General features: G+C 41.3%; 3 protein-coding genes across 4 annotated transcripts; 2 read left to right on the top strand and 1 right to left on the bottom strand.

Annotated features, from left to right (window-relative positions):
* Positions 1-111: 111 nt before the first annotated feature.
* klhl11 (kelch-like family member 11) lies at positions 112-3995 on the top strand. The gene is made up of 2 exons (XM_076093779.1): positions 112-716; positions 1448-3995. Exons 1-2 carry the CDS (start codon positions 199-201, stop codon positions 3033-3035), a joined length of 2106 nt encoding a protein of 701 aa, XP_075949894.1. The 5' UTR covers positions 112-198; the 3' UTR covers positions 3036-3995.
* A 637-nt stretch (positions 3996-4632) lies between these two features.
* Positions 4633-9169, top strand: LOC142951379 (7-methylguanosine phosphate-specific 5'-nucleotidase-like). 2 transcript variants are annotated; one of them, XM_076092887.1, is made up of 10 exons: positions 4633-4860; positions 5164-5238; positions 5325-5423; positions 5547-5616; positions 5810-5856; positions 6261-6346; positions 6577-6666; positions 7249-7411; positions 7538-7738; positions 7820-9169. In XM_076092887.1, exons 1-10 carry the CDS (start codon positions 4858-4860, stop codon positions 7934-7936), a joined length of 951 nt encoding a protein of 316 aa, XP_075949002.1. In that variant the 5' UTR covers positions 4633-4857; the 3' UTR covers positions 7937-9169. The 2 variants fall into 2 exon arrangements, with proteins under 2 accessions (XP_075949002.1, XP_075949001.1); XM_076092886.1 differs by lacking the exon at positions 4633-4860 and having other exon boundaries at positions 5158-5238.
* Positions 9170-9894: 725 nt separating this feature from the next.
* On the bottom strand, positions 9895-16710 carry fkbp10b (FKBP prolyl isomerase 10b). The gene is made up of 10 exons (XM_076092943.1): positions 16479-16710; positions 16020-16165; positions 14674-14863; positions 14322-14467; positions 13305-13494; positions 13041-13186; positions 12276-12465; positions 12053-12195; positions 11731-11894; positions 9895-10943 (listed from the first exon to the last, which is right to left on the bottom strand). Exons 1-10 carry the CDS (start codon positions 16673-16675, stop codon positions 10749-10751), a joined length of 1707 nt encoding a protein of 568 aa, XP_075949058.1. The 5' UTR covers positions 16676-16710; the 3' UTR covers positions 9895-10748.
* Positions 16711-17082: the final 372 nt, after the last annotated feature.

Raw genomic sequence — 17082 nt, 5'->3', positions numbered from 1 at the left:
TAAAAAAAAACGATAACATGTCGGACTTTTTTGTATATGCGTCCGGGGTATAGGTCGCTCGTGTGGACGTAGGTATTGGCTTAAATCTGAGAGCCTCCCTTGACTCAGCAGCAAAAATCGAGTACATTTGGAAAATTCTTAAAGACGGAAGTGAGCGCTCCGGTTTTCCGACACAAGACTGAACGCTGCTGCGCATGCATGTCCGGTTTTGAATGTTTGTTTGCGTGTGTCATATATGCCTATGAGTTATTCCCAAAGATAGTTGAGAGCTTTCATTTGCCCCGGACCCGATCCCGCTGCAGCATGGCAGCAGAAGCGCCGGAGGACCGGAGCAGCGGTCTAACAGGTGACGGGGAACCCGAGGAGGCCGAGGAGTTCACCTGCTCGACCCACTGCTCGGAGCTCTCCCGGCGGCAGAACGAGCAGAGGAAGTCGGGGCTGTTCTGCGACGTCACGCTGGTCTTCATCACCGGCGGGGAGAGGGTCCAAGCCTTGTCCGCGCACCGCTCCGTGTTATCCGCGGCGTCGGAGTACTTCACGCTGCTGCTGAGCGGACAGTTTTCAGAGTCTGTGTCGGGGCGTGTGGAGCTAAAAGAATGGAGCTCGGCGACGGGACCCGAGCCAGAAACTGTGGAGGGTATCATACAGTTCATGTACACGGGACAAATCGGGGTAACCACTGCCAGCGTGCATGAAGTGTTGGAACTTGCTGACAGGTAAACATTTTAACATTACAATAAAACAACTTAAACCTTGACAGGCTTTTATTTTTCCAGGTAGATGAGCCACACCTTATCGGTGTCCTGATTGCACCAGCAGGTGTGACCTGTTTGGAGTTCACACACCTGAACGCCACACAACTTAATCAGATCAGAGAACCACAGAAGGCAGTGATTCTGGACGGAGAGGAGAGACTTGGGAGGATTCACACGAGTCCCATCATAGACACGCTCATCTTCAACCTGAGCAAATGTCCAATCAGACAGAATAACTATATATTGTATTCCACAGTATTTGTTTTGAGCATTACAAACAGGACCTTTTTAAAGCCACAGGTGTTAATAATACAGTTAACAAATTACATACAGCGGCTTCAGTTTTCGGGTCCTGGTATTGTGTGGACGCTGGCTCACTTTCACACTGTCGCAGCTTCCTGGGACACTTGTTTATGTCGGCCCCAAAAGGATGCTGTTTGGTAGGTGAATTTAACAAGCACCGAAAAAGAAACAAGATATTTGCAACACGTGTAAAAACGGTTGCATGCGTGCAATAAGGTTATTGCAGCGTTGCAGTGCAAGAAACACAAAGGCAATATGTCTCAGTGCAAGTAATCCACTACAGTAAGACACAGGATAACTAATGTTTAGTATACAGTATTCAGAGTTTTACTGCTTTGTTCATTTTGTCAAATTACTGACCGTCTGATGACTACGTCGTGTTCACACAGGTTCCTGTTGACGCAGCTGAAGACCTTCTGCGGAGAGTTTCTGATGGAGAAGTTGAACTTATCTAACTGCGTAGCGGTACACAGCCTCGCCCACATGTACACCTTGGACCTGCTGGCCCAGGGAGCCGCCAAGACCATTCGAAGTAACTTCCACAAAATAATCCACAACGAGGAATTCTTCACGCTACCATTTCACCTGGTGCGGGACTGGCTGTCCGACACAGGGATCACCGTGGATTCTGAACAGGAGTTGTTTGAGGCCATAGTTAAATGGGTGCACCACAACGCAGAGGAGAGAGGGGAGCATTTCGAGGAGCTGTTCAGACTTTTAAGACTAACTCAGATGTCTCCCACCTACCTGACACGGGTCGTGAGAAAGGAGCCGCTAGTGGCAAACAATGCAGCATGTCAGCAGCTGCTGTCTGACGCCCTCGAGGTCCACGCTGTCCACTTTGAGAACCTCAACCAGCCATCTGATTTAGAGCCCTGTGCCTCCTACAATGCAGCAATGCAGCCTCGCCTTGGCCAGAACATGGATGTAATCATGGTAGTGGGTGGTGTATCCGAAGGCGGAGACTATTTGAGTGAGTGTGTGGGCTACTTTGTTGCTGAGGACCGTTGGGTAAACCTGCCGCACATTCACAACCACCTCGACGGACATGCCATTGCCGTCACCGACAGCCACGTTTATGTGGCCGGCTCCATGGAGCCGAGCTTCGCCAAGATGGTGGAGCGCTTCAACCCCGAACTCAACACCTGGGAGGAGGTCAGCAGCTTAGAAATTCGCAAGCACTCCTTTAGCCTCACGTGTGTCAAAGACTTGCTGTACTGCATCGGTGGACACGGCAACTTCAGTGCAGGCTTTAAGGATGTGACCGTCTACGAGCCCGAGCAGGACGAGTGGCACAGTCTGGAGCCAGCACCGAAGATACTGCGAGATGTAAAAACGGTGAGCGTGGAGGACCGCTACATATTTGTGATGGCCAGGACTCCCGTAGATATGGGCAATGATGATGGACTGAGCACCGTGACCACCTGCTATGATACAGAGAGTCACAAGTGGAAGGAAGTGGACTCCTTACCGCTGATCGATAATTACTGTAGTTTTCAAATGGCTGTCGCATCCACCAACTTCTACCACACGGCTTCTTGCTGCACGAAGAGCTACAAGGTAACGGCCGAGGCCGCTCAGCAGAAAATAAGCAGGGACATCTCTGACGACATCCTCGACAGCCTCCCTCCAGAGGTCCTCAGCATGGAAGGCGCTGCCGTTTGCTACCTGGGCGACGACATATTCATCATTGGCGGATGGAGGAACTGCAACAACATGGACAAGCAGTACCGCAAGGAGGCCTACCGTTACTGCGCTGAGAAGAAGCGCTGGATGCTGCTGCCGCCCTTGCCTCAGCCGCGGTGCCGAGCCGCGGCCTGTCACATTCGCATCCCGTACCATTGTCTTTATGGTTGCCAGCACTACCCCATGCCCCAGAACCTGGTTCGCCAGCGAGACCGCATGCAACAGATGCAGCAGCTCCATCGCCGCACCCTCACTCTGCGCAGACAGCTGCAATCTCAAATCGAATGTTGAGAGCTTCCTCTAGTTAGTAGTTCATCTGCTGATAAATGCCTTGTTGTTACCACAGCTTATTTTATTTAGATTAAATGCCTGCACGGCCTTACCATGGGCTGGTTTCAAAAAATTAAGAATTAGCCAGACATGCTTCTAAATTCTCAGTCTCACATTATAATTTTGGCATTAGCTTCTGCTAGTAAATCAAACTGTGATTGCTGTGGTAACTTCTGGAAAGATCGTTGATTTCAAACAACTTAACTTTTTACTTGTGATCTATGTTAACATCATACTGTAAATTAGTTTCACCTAATATCAGTGACCTTTTATGGTGAAGTTCAGTGTTGAGATGTAAACTTGGCAAAGTAAATCATGTTTATTGTGATGTATTTCAGAAGAGAATCCTTAGTTAAGTGGAGTTTAGATAGAAGATGGTAAACTTACTGTAACAACCAGCTGATCTTTAACTTTTTACTCCTCGCTGCTTGCATCTAATTTCTCTTCTACCTCCAGTTTCCATCATGCTTTTTTGCACTGTATCTAAATGTTGATGGTCTATAGTGTGTATCTTTTGTGTGCCCTATTTAAAACAGACAATCGTGTATCAGAAGTTTTGTAGCAAGACTTAAGCATTGAGCAAAGCACATATTGGGGAACAGTGTTCAATGATTAGTCGTTTCCTACTTTTATGCCATTCCAGTGGATGTTTATAAAAAATGTATGATTTATTTCAGCTGGTCTATTTTTCGCTTGAAAGATGGACCATCATTGTCATGATGAGATGTCACTTTAGGAGACTGGAGCTCTATTTTATATTTTGATTTAAATTGTCCCACTTGATGTTGTTAGGACACTGTACTGGCTCCGGTGCTTAAAGACGGTGGCTTTGTGCAGTTATTTTTTGTTTGTTTAGCAGAATTAGCTTTGTCTTAACTTTGTCTCACTGCACTACGAAATGTATTAAACATTTTAATCATATTTTTTGTTTGTGCATGGTTCTCTCCATGTTCCCAACTGTGCCATACAATCCCAGCTGCCCCTTATTATTACAGTTGCACTAACTGCATTCCCTGCACTGGAGGACCTTGACTAACTTAAACATTGTACAGTGTTGCTTTTTCACTACAATCATCTGATTCAAAACTGTTGTGTGGACCAGTTGCTGAGCTCAGTGAATCTGTTGAAATTGCTTATACCTGTGGAATCCCCACCCAAGCTCTCTATAGATATTATCTAATTAGGCTTTGTGAGCATAACAATTTTCTGCTGACACACTATAATATTTTGAACAGTATTAATTGATGAATGGATAGAACATTTGCCTTATGAAAATATGTTAAAAAAATATTTTTTAACGAGCAATATATATCACAATATATAAATGATTGGTAATACTTTATGGAAGCTGGTACGAAGAGGCACTAACATATTACCGGTTATAGCTTTAATCAAAATGCTGTCCCTGTGTCTGAGGATTCAGCACACAGATGGAGGTGTTGCAACGTGTTGATGAATTATAATTTAATTTAGGCCACTGCAGCTACTTTAAAAAGTAGCAAAAAGGCTAATTGCTTGAAGTAACGACTATGTTTGGTGGCAATTAATAAGATGCGAGTACCATGCTGAGAATGCCCTCGGCGAAGTAGGAACGAAAGTGCGTCGGAACCTTTATTTGTAGAATCGGGGGAAAGCTGTGGGTGCGACACAAACGGGACGTAAACAAATCATTCAAACCTCCAGTCGACTGTAAACTGTTTACCTTATTTTATTTAACATTATGTACTTTTAACAGTTGTTCCGAGCATCAGTTAATACGGACACGTGAGTTGTCCGTTTGAAAATGGTAAGTTACGTTTTAATGGCCAGCTGTTACGTGTTAGCCAATCATTGTAAAAATGGGCTGTTTGAGTTAAAATACAACGTGTTTTTAATTAAATGTAGTGTAGTAGTGTATAGCGAATCAAACACGGTGTGTTTACCGTAAATACACTTTTTAAATCGGAGAAAATAATAATTTACTGAGTGGATTTCTGTTTTCCCAAAATAATGAGTAACAAATTACCAGTTGCGTTTAGGGAAAATTGTAGGAAATTACAGACCTGTAAAGGATTGCAAAAATGAGTTTGCTCCTCGGTTTTCCATGCAGATATACCATATTCCCTGGATCTACACACCAGTGCGGACCGTCCTGGCAATCTGGCACCAGCTGACCAAGACAGAGGTGAGGAAGCTCTCCTGAATAAAAGACAATGGAAGTTTAATTTCAGAAAATCTATGCATTGTCAGACTCAACTGTTCTCTGTTCAGATCCCAGAGCTGGCCAAGTGCTCAGTGCTGATGAGGGAGCGCAGCAGAGTGGAGGAGACGATCCACGCCATGCAGCGAGCAGGTGCAGGCAGCCTGCAGGTGAGAGAACTCTGCAGCATCTCATACTCCTACTCGTACTTCATGTGTGATTGTATCATGACTGTGTATTTTCTGAGTGATAGAGTACTATTACTCTGATTTCAAAGGGTCATATTTCCTCAGGTGATCTCAGACTTCGATATGACACTGACCAGGTTTGCCCACAACGGAAAGAGAGTTCCCACCACGCACAGTAAGCACACACATAACTGACTCTTTGAAAACATCTTTTCTGCATCTTGGCCAAATTGTGTTCTTATGATGTGGAGTCTAAGTAGTTGCATTATTAGATCCAAATGATTGTAATAGTTGATGTAGTTTGCATTACTTTTTTGTCTTCTACTTTTCCGAACCTTCTACAAACATGTTTTCCTTTCTTTTTCCAGACATCCTTGATAACCGGTTGTTGATTGATGAAGATTGCACTAAAAAGGTTAATTCACTGCTGTTTGTTCTTGTGCAGTAACATGCAGAGTGATATTTACAAATCCTAATTTAAATCCGATCCAATGAACTATGGAGGGAAACGAGACTCCGAATTATTTTTAGAAATGTGTCCACACAGGAAGCTTTTCAAAAGTGAACATTATGAGATCTGTGGAGTTAAAGTTTAAAACCTGTACATAAAATATTAATATTTATTCAGGTTGTGAAATGTTTTACATGTGTTCTAATTGTCATTTTGAGACAATTTTCTCTCCATAGTGAACTGTAAGACAAACTAATGTTCGCTGGTCTGCAGTTGTTGTTGTCTCAGAGAGTACATGCCGATACATCGCTTGCTGCTGGTCTGTAGATGTGCAGTATGTTCAGTATTGTTTGTGGGTCCACTGCCAGATGAGGGAGCTGTTGAACACCTACTATCCCATAGAGATCGATGCCAGCAGGACTGCTGAAGAAAAGCGGCCCTTCATGGTGGAGTGGTAAGAAACAAACATACTGACCTCAACAACACCTGTTTATTTTAATCAAATTATTTAGATTTAAGCCTTTTAGCACATACTATAAAATGAGATTGTAATTTGACCGACAAAAAACTTGTATTATTGTTGTGTGGTACAGTTAAACTCAGACATAACATTTCAAACATTTTTAAGCTCCAATTCCCAAGCCTGATTGAGATGTTACATTTGTGTTGTGCTGCTCTCTGCAGGTGGACTGAAGTCCACGAGCTGCTGATTCAGCAGAGGATCAGGAAGGACATGTTGGCCCAGGCCGTCAAGGAATCCAGCGCCATGCTCAGGTAAGCAACGTGCTCAGATGGCATATTAACCAAGAACCTGGAGCGGGTTGCACCAACTGGTCTTAACTAATATGTAGCTAATATTTATCATTTGAGAAAGCTTAATGTGATTAAATAAACATCAGGCATATGCAACACAGTGGTGTAACAAGAAAGAAAACATTTTTGTTGAAATGTTCTCATAAACTGAACGATTAAGTGTTCCTTCATGGGTTGTATACATTTCTTAAGATAAATAAACTGTCTAAAAAGCCTCTTGGATGAGCTGGAAAATGCATCGCCACAGAGCTGAAAACAGCGCTTTCAGACACCAGATATCTGTCAGAGCAAAAGGATTTGTATGAGTACTTTTCCTACCATTATCTGACTCTACATAGAACATTTTAAATTGATTCCATTGTACCGAACAAAGACAAAAACATGTTGATCATAGCGTACACCTATATTACTTCTTGTTTTACTATTTGACAATATTTTGTGGAAGAATCTAAAACACTTAGTATAATTAAACCTTCCCACATGCTGTGATTTAAATGTTTTTTCAGTCATTTGTGTGTGTGTGTGTGTGTGTGATTTCTTTAGGGACGGCTACAAATTGTTTTTTGACCGTCTGACGGAGCAGCAGGTCCCTCTGTTGATCTTCTCGGCTGGTGTTGGAGACGTGCTGGAGGAAGTGATTCGACAGCACCGCGTCTTCTATCCCAATGTCCACATCATCTCCAACTACATGGACTTTGACCAAACTGTGAGTTGGCCCACACCTTGTTCTACTTGGATTTCATATCATAGTTGAGAACTCCACCAACTCCACCAACTTCAGCCTCTGTATGCGAGTGTCAGGTAACCTGAACTGAAGATTGTTTTTAATAAGGGGGTCCTGCGAGCCTTCAAAGGCCAACTGATCCACACCTTCAACAAGAGAGACGGTGCGTTGTCACACGCAGCTGGCCTCAGAGAACTGCAGGGTCGACCCAACGTGCTGCTGCTGGGAGACTCTTTAGGAGACCTGACCATGGCCGACGGCGTGCCTGAGCACCAGAACATCCTCACCATCGGCTTCCTCAACGACAAGGTGAGACTAACGTCTGGCGTTATTCCTTGTATCAACACGTGTAGTTTCAGGGTTTGGGTTCTTAGTGTCTGTGTTTCTCAGGTGGAAGAGAGGAAGGAGTCGTACATCAACTCCTTTGACATAGTGCTGGTGCAGGACGAGACGATGGACGTTGCGAACGCCATCCTCGGATGCATTACCTCATCGAGACACAAGTAAGAAGCGAAAGCATGAACTTTATGACAACATGCACACAGATGGACTTGTTCACTCCATTCACACATCATCACTTACCTCAACCCAGACATTGAAGCTGGACCTTTCTTTGTTTGTTCTCACACTGCCCTCCCTCTAATAACCAATCAGCAACCTCTTACAGACTTCAGCATTAACAATTAGAGGGTGTGTTGTCAGTCCTCTTCAGCTCAAAAAGAAAAAAGTTTACATTGTTGTTTCACAGAATGAGGATGCTTTTAAATACCGTATTTTATTTAACGACGTAACACATTTTGTAAATGTCTCTTTATCTGGCAAAGTTTCTACTTCATATCGACTTTGTTCAGGTGTGTTTTGTGTGTACTGTATATTACATCTGCATATACTGCAAGTACCTCCTGCTCAAGTTTACACATACTTTATACACAAATCATCAGTTTACTTGCAGGGTGCAGCTAACTCGACAGTGCTATCAGTCTTTAAGCTATTGTAATAGTTCTTTATTATTCTGAGTCATTCTAACCATGTAACGTGTTAATGTCAGCATCAAACACAATGCTACAGTATTCTCAAGAAGGGAACATACCTCATATGGGATTCTAAAAATAATGTGAACTATCCCTTTGATTACACATTTTACTCTGTCTCTCTATGCTACTAATCATTTCTTCCGATGCGGTCTTATGACAGTTAAATAGTCATTACATTGACGAATCATGTTGTAGCTTTTAAATTCTTTCAATGATCAATAATAATAATACTTGTGTTCATATTTTAAGTTAGCAGTATTCAATAGTGTCTCACCAATATTAATCTAAGTTCATGCATCTGTAGGTGTACAGCATGTTAATTACCTGCTTTTTAAAATGACTAATACTTTTACTGTGTTGCTAATTTGATTAACGAGAGATGCGTCATTTAAATGATAATCCACGTTGGTGCCAGACACATCTCAATGTGTCCATATGCTTGTTTGGTTTTCAAAGACGATCACACAACACAGAACTCCACAAAAAATACCTGTTACTAGTACTACCTAGCACTTTTTTCTTGTAATTTAACAATGTGGTACAGACAATATTAAACCATGATGATGTATGGAAAAAGTCCCTTGTTGCTTGTTTTAAAGTTGTTCCGGGTTTAACCCGGGGAGAGAATAAAAGCAATTATTCTCATCACAACTCCTCGTGCCTCGCCTCTTCCTCTTGCTCGTCCTCATCTACCTTCAGTTTGAGTTCGTCGGCTATGATCACTCGTCGCATGTCGGTAAAGACCTGCTCCATGATCAATCCAGGGCTTCTTCAACTTTCGTTGATGTGGGTTAATCATTGTGAATTTAGAGTTATACTTGATCTCTATGAACAGAATCTGCATTTACATGTAGAATCTGAGCAGTCTTTGGTTGATTTAGGGTAAACAATCTGTGGAAAGCAAAAGAGACACTCCCATCTGCTGTCCTCTGGCTATGTTTAGCATTATTGGTTTAAAATTAGCTTGTAAACTGGCCTTTTCTATTTTCAACATGCTATACTAAGATTTTTTTTTTGACTGACTTTGTGCCATTTTTATAGCATACTGCTATGACATGACTATTTTATGACTTGCATACAGTGCAGCACCAGTAGCCTTCCCTCTGAAAACATATCAGCAACCATTTAAATGTCAATACAAAGGATTACATGGTACAATTCTAAATGTATGTCTCTTCTTTTCTTTTATATTAAGCTTGTGTATGAGAAAAGACATAAAACACCATTTGTATCTGCCAAGTGTTTTATATTGACAGTGTTCTGGTGTGTTTTCTGTGTACTGTACCATATCATCTCTGCCTAGATGAGTGTGCTCCTAATGACTGTTTTGTCTTTGAACTGAAACATTGTGGCTGCTAGAAATGAAGACGGGTCATTTTCCTTGTCACTCTTTATTATTGTTGAAGAAAAGATGAAAATGTAAGTGTGCTCTTCTCAGCTAAAGACATAGTTCACATTTTTAACAACAAGTTCCAGGAAATCTATGACTACTCCTTGAATTCCTTTAGTATCGTTAAAGACTCGCGTCTCCAACGGAAATTCCTGAAATGGCATTCTAAAAATGATTATCCTTTTATTCAACAAGTTTACATTGTCTCGGCATGCTACTCATAGTTCCTTACAATGCAGTCTTATGACAGTAAGGTAGTCATTACATTGATGAATCATGTTGTGGCTTTTAAATATGTCTGACAGATTTATCAATATAAATAACACTTATATTCATATTATTAAGTCACCGGTATCCAATCGTTCCCAATAAAAACAACCAATGCATTTTTAGTCTTTGTACAATATGTTGATGTTACTAATTTGATGACAGAGATGCGACTGATGCTCTTCTTTTGCAAACACTTGTGTTTTCCTGGTATTTTAAGAAGCTGCTCACAGAAGTCGTTATTTGAATACATTTCTGGCTCAAACAGACTTTGATGTGTAAAATTGGTGCAATTCTCCTTTAAGTGTGCCATTGAGAACAGTTGCAACTCTGCGTCTTGTTTTTCCAATGACAGATGATTTCTTTAGCAAAAAAAGAGAAACTATTTTCCTTTTCTTACAAACATTTTAATTGTGACTTTCACGGACAAATAAAGGTGGTTTTCTGAAATACAATCATACAACACAGAACTCCACAAAAAAAGACCCTTTGCACTATTTTCTTGTAATTTAAAAAAGACTGTTCAATGTGTACAGATAGTATGAAACCATGATGATGGAAAGTCTCTCGCTTGTTTTTAAGGCGTTGGGGTTCATCCCTGAGAGAGAATAAAACTATTTTTTTTTCATCACAACTCCTCGTGCCTCGCATCTTCTCTTTCCTTATCCTCGTCTACCTTCAGTTTGAGTTCATCGGCGGTGATCACTCCATCTTTATTTCGGTCCTGGTTGTCGAACATGTCGGTGATGACCTGCTCCATGATCATTCCTGGCTTTATACGACCTTTGCCTTCCGCCACCTGCAGCTTGATGAACTCCCCAAACTAAGATGTGTCAAGAGAAAAAAACAACATCACTAATCATTAACAGTGGGTCATATTTTTTATGACATACTATACTATGATTTTTTTTTATGGTCTACTATGTTGTGACAGTTTAATATGATATGTATGTATGATATTTTGTGCCATACTATACTATTACCTTTTTATGGTTTTACCATGTAGAACAGTGAAACAACCAGCAGTTTCATTCTTGATAGAACCACCAGATGGCGCCAACGCTACAACTTTAATTTCTTATTAATCATAGGCTCCACCAGTTCAGGTTGGAGTTTTATCATTTTTCTGTAATCGGTGGTGGAAAGTACTTGCACTGTACTTGGTATTTAAATTGTATGATACTTTTATTATACTACTTTTTACTCCGCTACATTTCTGGGTGTAGTGCAGCGTAATTATATCAACAACAAAATATGTGTTCATCTTGTTAAATAATTGTTTTTTAAATTAAATTGACCAACCATAAATACTTAATTTTAAAGTTAATAATCCAATAATATTATGTATATAATGAATATATATTCTGCATAACAAGTAACTTTTGATACGTTAAGTACATTTTTATACTAATACTGTGTATTTTACTGTGATAAAGTTATGAATTCAGGACTCCCTCTTGTAATTGAGTATTGTAACATTGTGACATGGCTACTTTAACTTAAGGAGGAAATCTGATTACTTCTTCCAACACTGTTGGTAAAAACAAATCCCCTCATCTGCCAAGGGACATAATGTAGGTGGTGGTACTGTACTGTCAGCAGTAACATACCTCCTCCTGGGGAACAGCTTCGTTCTTGTTGATATCCAGGGCACTAAACAGGTCTGCAGGGCTCTCCTCGATCCACACGAACAGGTAACCAGGTGGCACTCCCTTCTCAAAGCTCACCAGTTCAATGTCAAAGACCAACACAGCACTGCCTGGCACACCAGTGGCTGACGGAGAGAAAGCAACAAATAACACCGTTTAACTTTGGGTTCATTCATGATATTTTAGTTAACTCGTGGTTCAGCATTTTAAAAAGTCTGTCGGGGTTCAAAATAAAAAAAAAAGTCCATTAAAACAACACTTGATAACGTATTACAAGTCTCACCCCCTTTTTCTCCGTGGCCAAGGTGAGGCGGCACAGTTATCACCCTCTTCTCTCCCACACACATGCCGCGCAAGCCTTGGTCCAGCCCGTCGATCACCTTGTCTGAGCCCAGCACTGCATCCTGAAGGGACTCGTAGTCGTGTCTGGGAACAACGTTGAATGGACGAATTAAAGTGGTTGTATAATATCAGTGGTAAAAACATGGGATATCTGGGTGACTCACGAGGAAAAGAGCTTCGTGCCGTCCACCAGGGTGCAGTTGTAGTGGTAGCGCACAAGGTCGTTCTCTGTGGTAATCTCCTTACACGCCTCGGGTTTGTGGATGATCTGGATGTTCACCGTGTCGTTGGGGTTGTGGAAGTCGATGACGTGAATGTCAAACACCAGCGCAGCATTGGGGGGGATGACGCCACCTGGATAAGACCACGCGTAATTATTTAACCTCCGTAGTAACTCACAATATACAATTATACAATTGTGTCTTATTATCAGGCTTAATGCAACTCTTGATTAATGTCATTATTGTTCATTTTCAAAATTATTTCTTCAATGAATCTTTTTGGCTGTAAAATGTCCATCACAATATACCAGAGCCCAAAGTGAAAGAAATGCCCTTTCTCTTGTATATTTACATTATGATCCCCTTACATTCTCTTTCTGATTATTACGATTACTTCATTGCATTCAAGTACGAATACCAATAGGTTGTAAACACTGAAAGATTTTTTATTTCCAGCAGTCCCAGACCCCTTTGCTTCATGTCGTCCTCTCTCTCTCCCCCTTTCCCATCTAATATCTGTATCCAACAAAGGAAAAAAGTCACAAAATTATAATCTAAAAAATGCTATTTCACAAAGAGTTAATGGGTTATTTTTCCAGAAACTTTAGCTTTGTGTCAATGCAACACTGAACCACCAGTAATTAAATATATTAAAATCAATTCACACAACTTTCTGGAAGCAGCAGGAAAAGCTTCAGTATCCCTTACCTGCTCCTTCCTCTCCATACGCCAGGTGTGGAGGGATGATGACCCTCCGCTTCTCTCCAATGCATACTCCAATGAGGGCCTGGTCCATGCCTGAAATCACATACCCCATCCCGATGTAGGTGTTGTATGTGTTGTTCCTCTGGTAGCTGTTGGCAGTAACACACATGGTTAAATTAAAAAAAAGCTTTGGCTTTTATGAGAATTAGACTTGAAGGAAATATATACCCTGAGGCCATAAATACACATCTTTACTCCTGAGCCCACCTGGTGTCGAAGGTGACTCCGTTCAGGAAGGTGCCATTATAGTGGTACCGGACATAATCCCCAGACACGGATTTGCGTGTGCACGACTCAGGCACCACCTGGTCCTCAACAGTGAGATTATCCTTTGCGTTATGAATGTCCACCAACTGGACATCAAACACCAGGGTCGCCTGGGAGGGAATATCTGTACCTGGAGAGCAGAGGGGGGAGAAGTTCAAACTTCATCTTTAACATGAAAAACAAGTGGTTTTATATCGAGCAGAGTTTTGTTTTAGTGATTTTTAATTTATAATATTACACTATCAATTACTTGTTGAATCGTGGCTCATCTTTATCTGATCTATTTATTTAACATAATATAACATCCTAATTACTAATTTAACTAAAGGTGAAATATGGCCTGGAAAGGATACTTGCAGCTAATGAACTATTTGATATTTTAAAAAGGGTGAGTGCTGACCTCCACAAAGATAAGAGTGGTATATTAAAAAGTGCTGTGGATTCATATAACCCCGGCAGACCTCAGGTCATCATGCTGTTATTCCTGGGCTGTTGTGAAAAGCAGAGGATGCTAGACTCTATACTTGCAAAAAAAAATGGAGAATCTGAGCAAAATATTCAAATTTTAGTTGAAGAATGGTTAATTAATAAATATGGAATAATGCTACTGTCATGTGGTTAATTATATTAAATTGTTGCATTGTTTACAACAATGTTTACTTATGTGTCCGTCCTTGTATATGTAAAGGAACGGGGACCCGCCCCCAAAAATAGTGCTCCATAGCACTACTAGTGACACAAAATAAAAACTGCACAAGGGAACTTTAAGTGCATTGGCAAGAAAGTATGTTCTATGTATATGCATGTATTTATAAGATGGGATATCAGGGATTTGCCTGTTGTTTCCTTGTAATATTATTTTATTCTTCTGATCTCTAATTCCCTAGTGTTTGGAGAATCAGGGTTCCACTAACACCTCGTTTTTAGCACTTTTAGTAAACCATCATGTTTGCTTACCTGATCCTTTTTCTCCGTAGGCCTTGAAGGGGGGGATGATGATATTTCTGATCTCTCCCACACACATGCCCATCAGCCCTTCATCCATGCCCTTAACCAGCCAACCCTCACCCACTAAGGAGTCATGGGTCTGCTTCCTGGTGTAGCTACGTAGGGCAAATTTAAACACACAATATACCTGGATGAAACAGTACAAACACACAAGAGAACTGTCATCCGGACAGGGCTTTGTTTCAGAGCATGGCGATAAGAATGAGATTTAGCTTCAAACAAGGACATCTTTGCTGACTGTGGTTTTTACTGTTGTTAGGGCTACAACTGTTAATCACAACAGTCGTCCACTCTAGAATACCTGGAATCAAAGACGGTGCCGTCGAGCAGAGTGCCGTTGAAATTGTAGCGCACAAAGTCGGTGCGCATCACGGAGCGTTTGCAGTCTTTGGGAGTGCTGATGGTTTTGGTGACAACCAGGTCGGCTTTGTTCCACAGATCCAACAGATGGATGTAAAACACCAGGGTGGCATCTGGAGGAATCACATCACCTGTAAACATGGTTAGATGAGAGTTCAATGAAGGTTAGACAGCAAGGACATCAGTGTTTAAGAACGATTTAAAAAAAACGAATTAAAAAAAAACATCAAAAGCCTCTTTGAAATGACACCTTAAATCATTTTATTTCCTTATATGAGCACCCCTGTTGAAACAGGATGTTGGGACGGGTTGTAATAAGAGTAAAGTTGCATTACTGAATGTATTCATACCTATTGGTATTTAATTAAGTAACCAATTAATACCCATCTGCATGGTAATAATTATGATATACCAGTACTGTTTTAGTCATGGTAGCAGCCTGGCTCCAAGGATGGGAATGTTGGTCTAATGGTCTGTTGACTTTGGTGATCCCCTGACTTTTTCTCTGGCGCCACCAGCACGTCATTTTTTCACTTGTTTGTGAAATATCTCAACAGCTAATGAATGGATTGGTACATATTTGGATACAGACTTTCATGGTCGCCAGAGGATCAAGCCTATTGTCTTTGTTGATCCAATTACTTTCCCTCTAAAAATATTAGCACGCTAACATGAGAAACTAAAGATGGTGAATTTGAAAAGTATTATACCTATGTAGCATCAACATGATAGCATTGTTAGCATGCTATTACTAGCATCTAGCTCAAAGCAGCACTGTGCCTATAGGCAACAGGCTCACAGAGCAGCTAGCATGGCTGTTGACTTGTTTTCTTGTTGGTATTTATTTAGCGGTTATTTTTATTTTCAGATCCATCTAAAAAGAAAAAGAACCCTTGCAGATGCTAAGAAAAGCCTAACACTGAGCGGCAGGGGGCCCGGAGGCTAAAATGAGCTGTGGTCCCCCGCTGAGCCCCAGAAACCAACATTTCTTTGCTGGAAAACTGCCATGATCTGCCATGAGGTTTGATGTATATATCAACTACTGTAATTTGACAAGACACAAATGTGTTTATGAATATGCATCATAATATCAACTGAAATATAAAAGGTAATAAAACTACATACAAATATTACCATACATATCTGTGAATAAACATAGCTGCTAAGTAACTGCCACATAGACAACCTGGAGCCTTCAGGGCCCCTGAAGGTCTGGGGCCAACCTGGAATCTCAAATATGAACTACTGATTGCACACCAACGAGCTCCAACAGACATTTGCATTTACCTGCACCGGTGCTTCCATAGGCCAGGTGGGGGGGGACGGTGAGTGTTCTGCGCTCATTCACACACATTCCCTGCAGACCTTTGTTAATTCCAGCGATGAGCCGGCCCTCCCCGAGTAGGCCCACCTTCGCGTCCCCTTTCTGATGGCTGTGAAGGAAACCAAAAGGTTGTCAAAAAACAGAGAAAATGTCAGAAGTGGGTCAACTTTAAGAGGATGTAGGCCTGAACTATGGAAGGAAAATCCCTTAATTTGTGTAGATAATGTATTAATACTATTGCAGATTTATCTTGACGTGTAAATCTCAGGCTTTTTTACATTTCTGAAAAAACTAAAACTAAAGCCTAACCAAACTTTGCATCCGATTTCATGGCCTCTGCAGCATTATAACCAACTTTGAAAGCAAAGAAACTAAACTAATATGAATCAATTCAGAATTTCAGATAAAATGAACGAACTTACCTCGAATCAAATGTTTTCCCGTCGACAAATGTGGCGTTGTAGTGATAGCGGACATAATCTCCCTCCTTCGCTTCTCTTGCACAGATTTGAGGGATGAAGTGTCTGTCCACGACTACATCTTCTACCGCAGGACTGGGATTGCACTCCACGGGAGACCACGCAGTAAGTAGGAAAAAGAAAATGCAGCAGGCAAACATCTTTGCAGAATAAGGTCAAATAAGTTAGAGGGATTCAAACCAATAAAAAAAATAATAGCAACAAAATAGATAAATGTGAGGCCTGGAGCCGTATGCACTCTTTGCGCAGAGGGCCGAGGTTGCAGATGTTGAGCAGAGTAGCGGCGTCTGAATGTTGTAAACGTGGACAATCTCCAGGTTGCAGTGAGGAGTTTTTACCAGAGGGAAGGAATGTCGGAGTTGGAAATGGGAAGCGCCTCAGTCAAGTTAACCCAAATAATAAAAGAGCACCACTTCCTTTAAAAATAAGATCACAACAGAAGGGATTGAACAGAACTACTCAAAACGTTGTTTGTATTTTCAATTCAAATCGTATAAACACATTTCCTATAATGGTATGCAATCTTTTTAATGTATGACTATTTTTA

This window comes from Anarhichas minor, unplaced genomic scaffold (assembly GCF_050575085.1).
Source record: "Anarhichas minor isolate MPS153535 unplaced genomic scaffold, ASM5057508v1 ptg000017l, whole genome shotgun sequence".
Classification (NCBI taxonomy): domain Eukaryota; kingdom Metazoa; phylum Chordata; class Actinopteri; order Perciformes; family Anarhichadidae; genus Anarhichas; species Anarhichas minor.
Note: the sequence above shows the minus strand (reverse complement) of the source record. Positions and strands in the feature narration are given on the sequence as shown.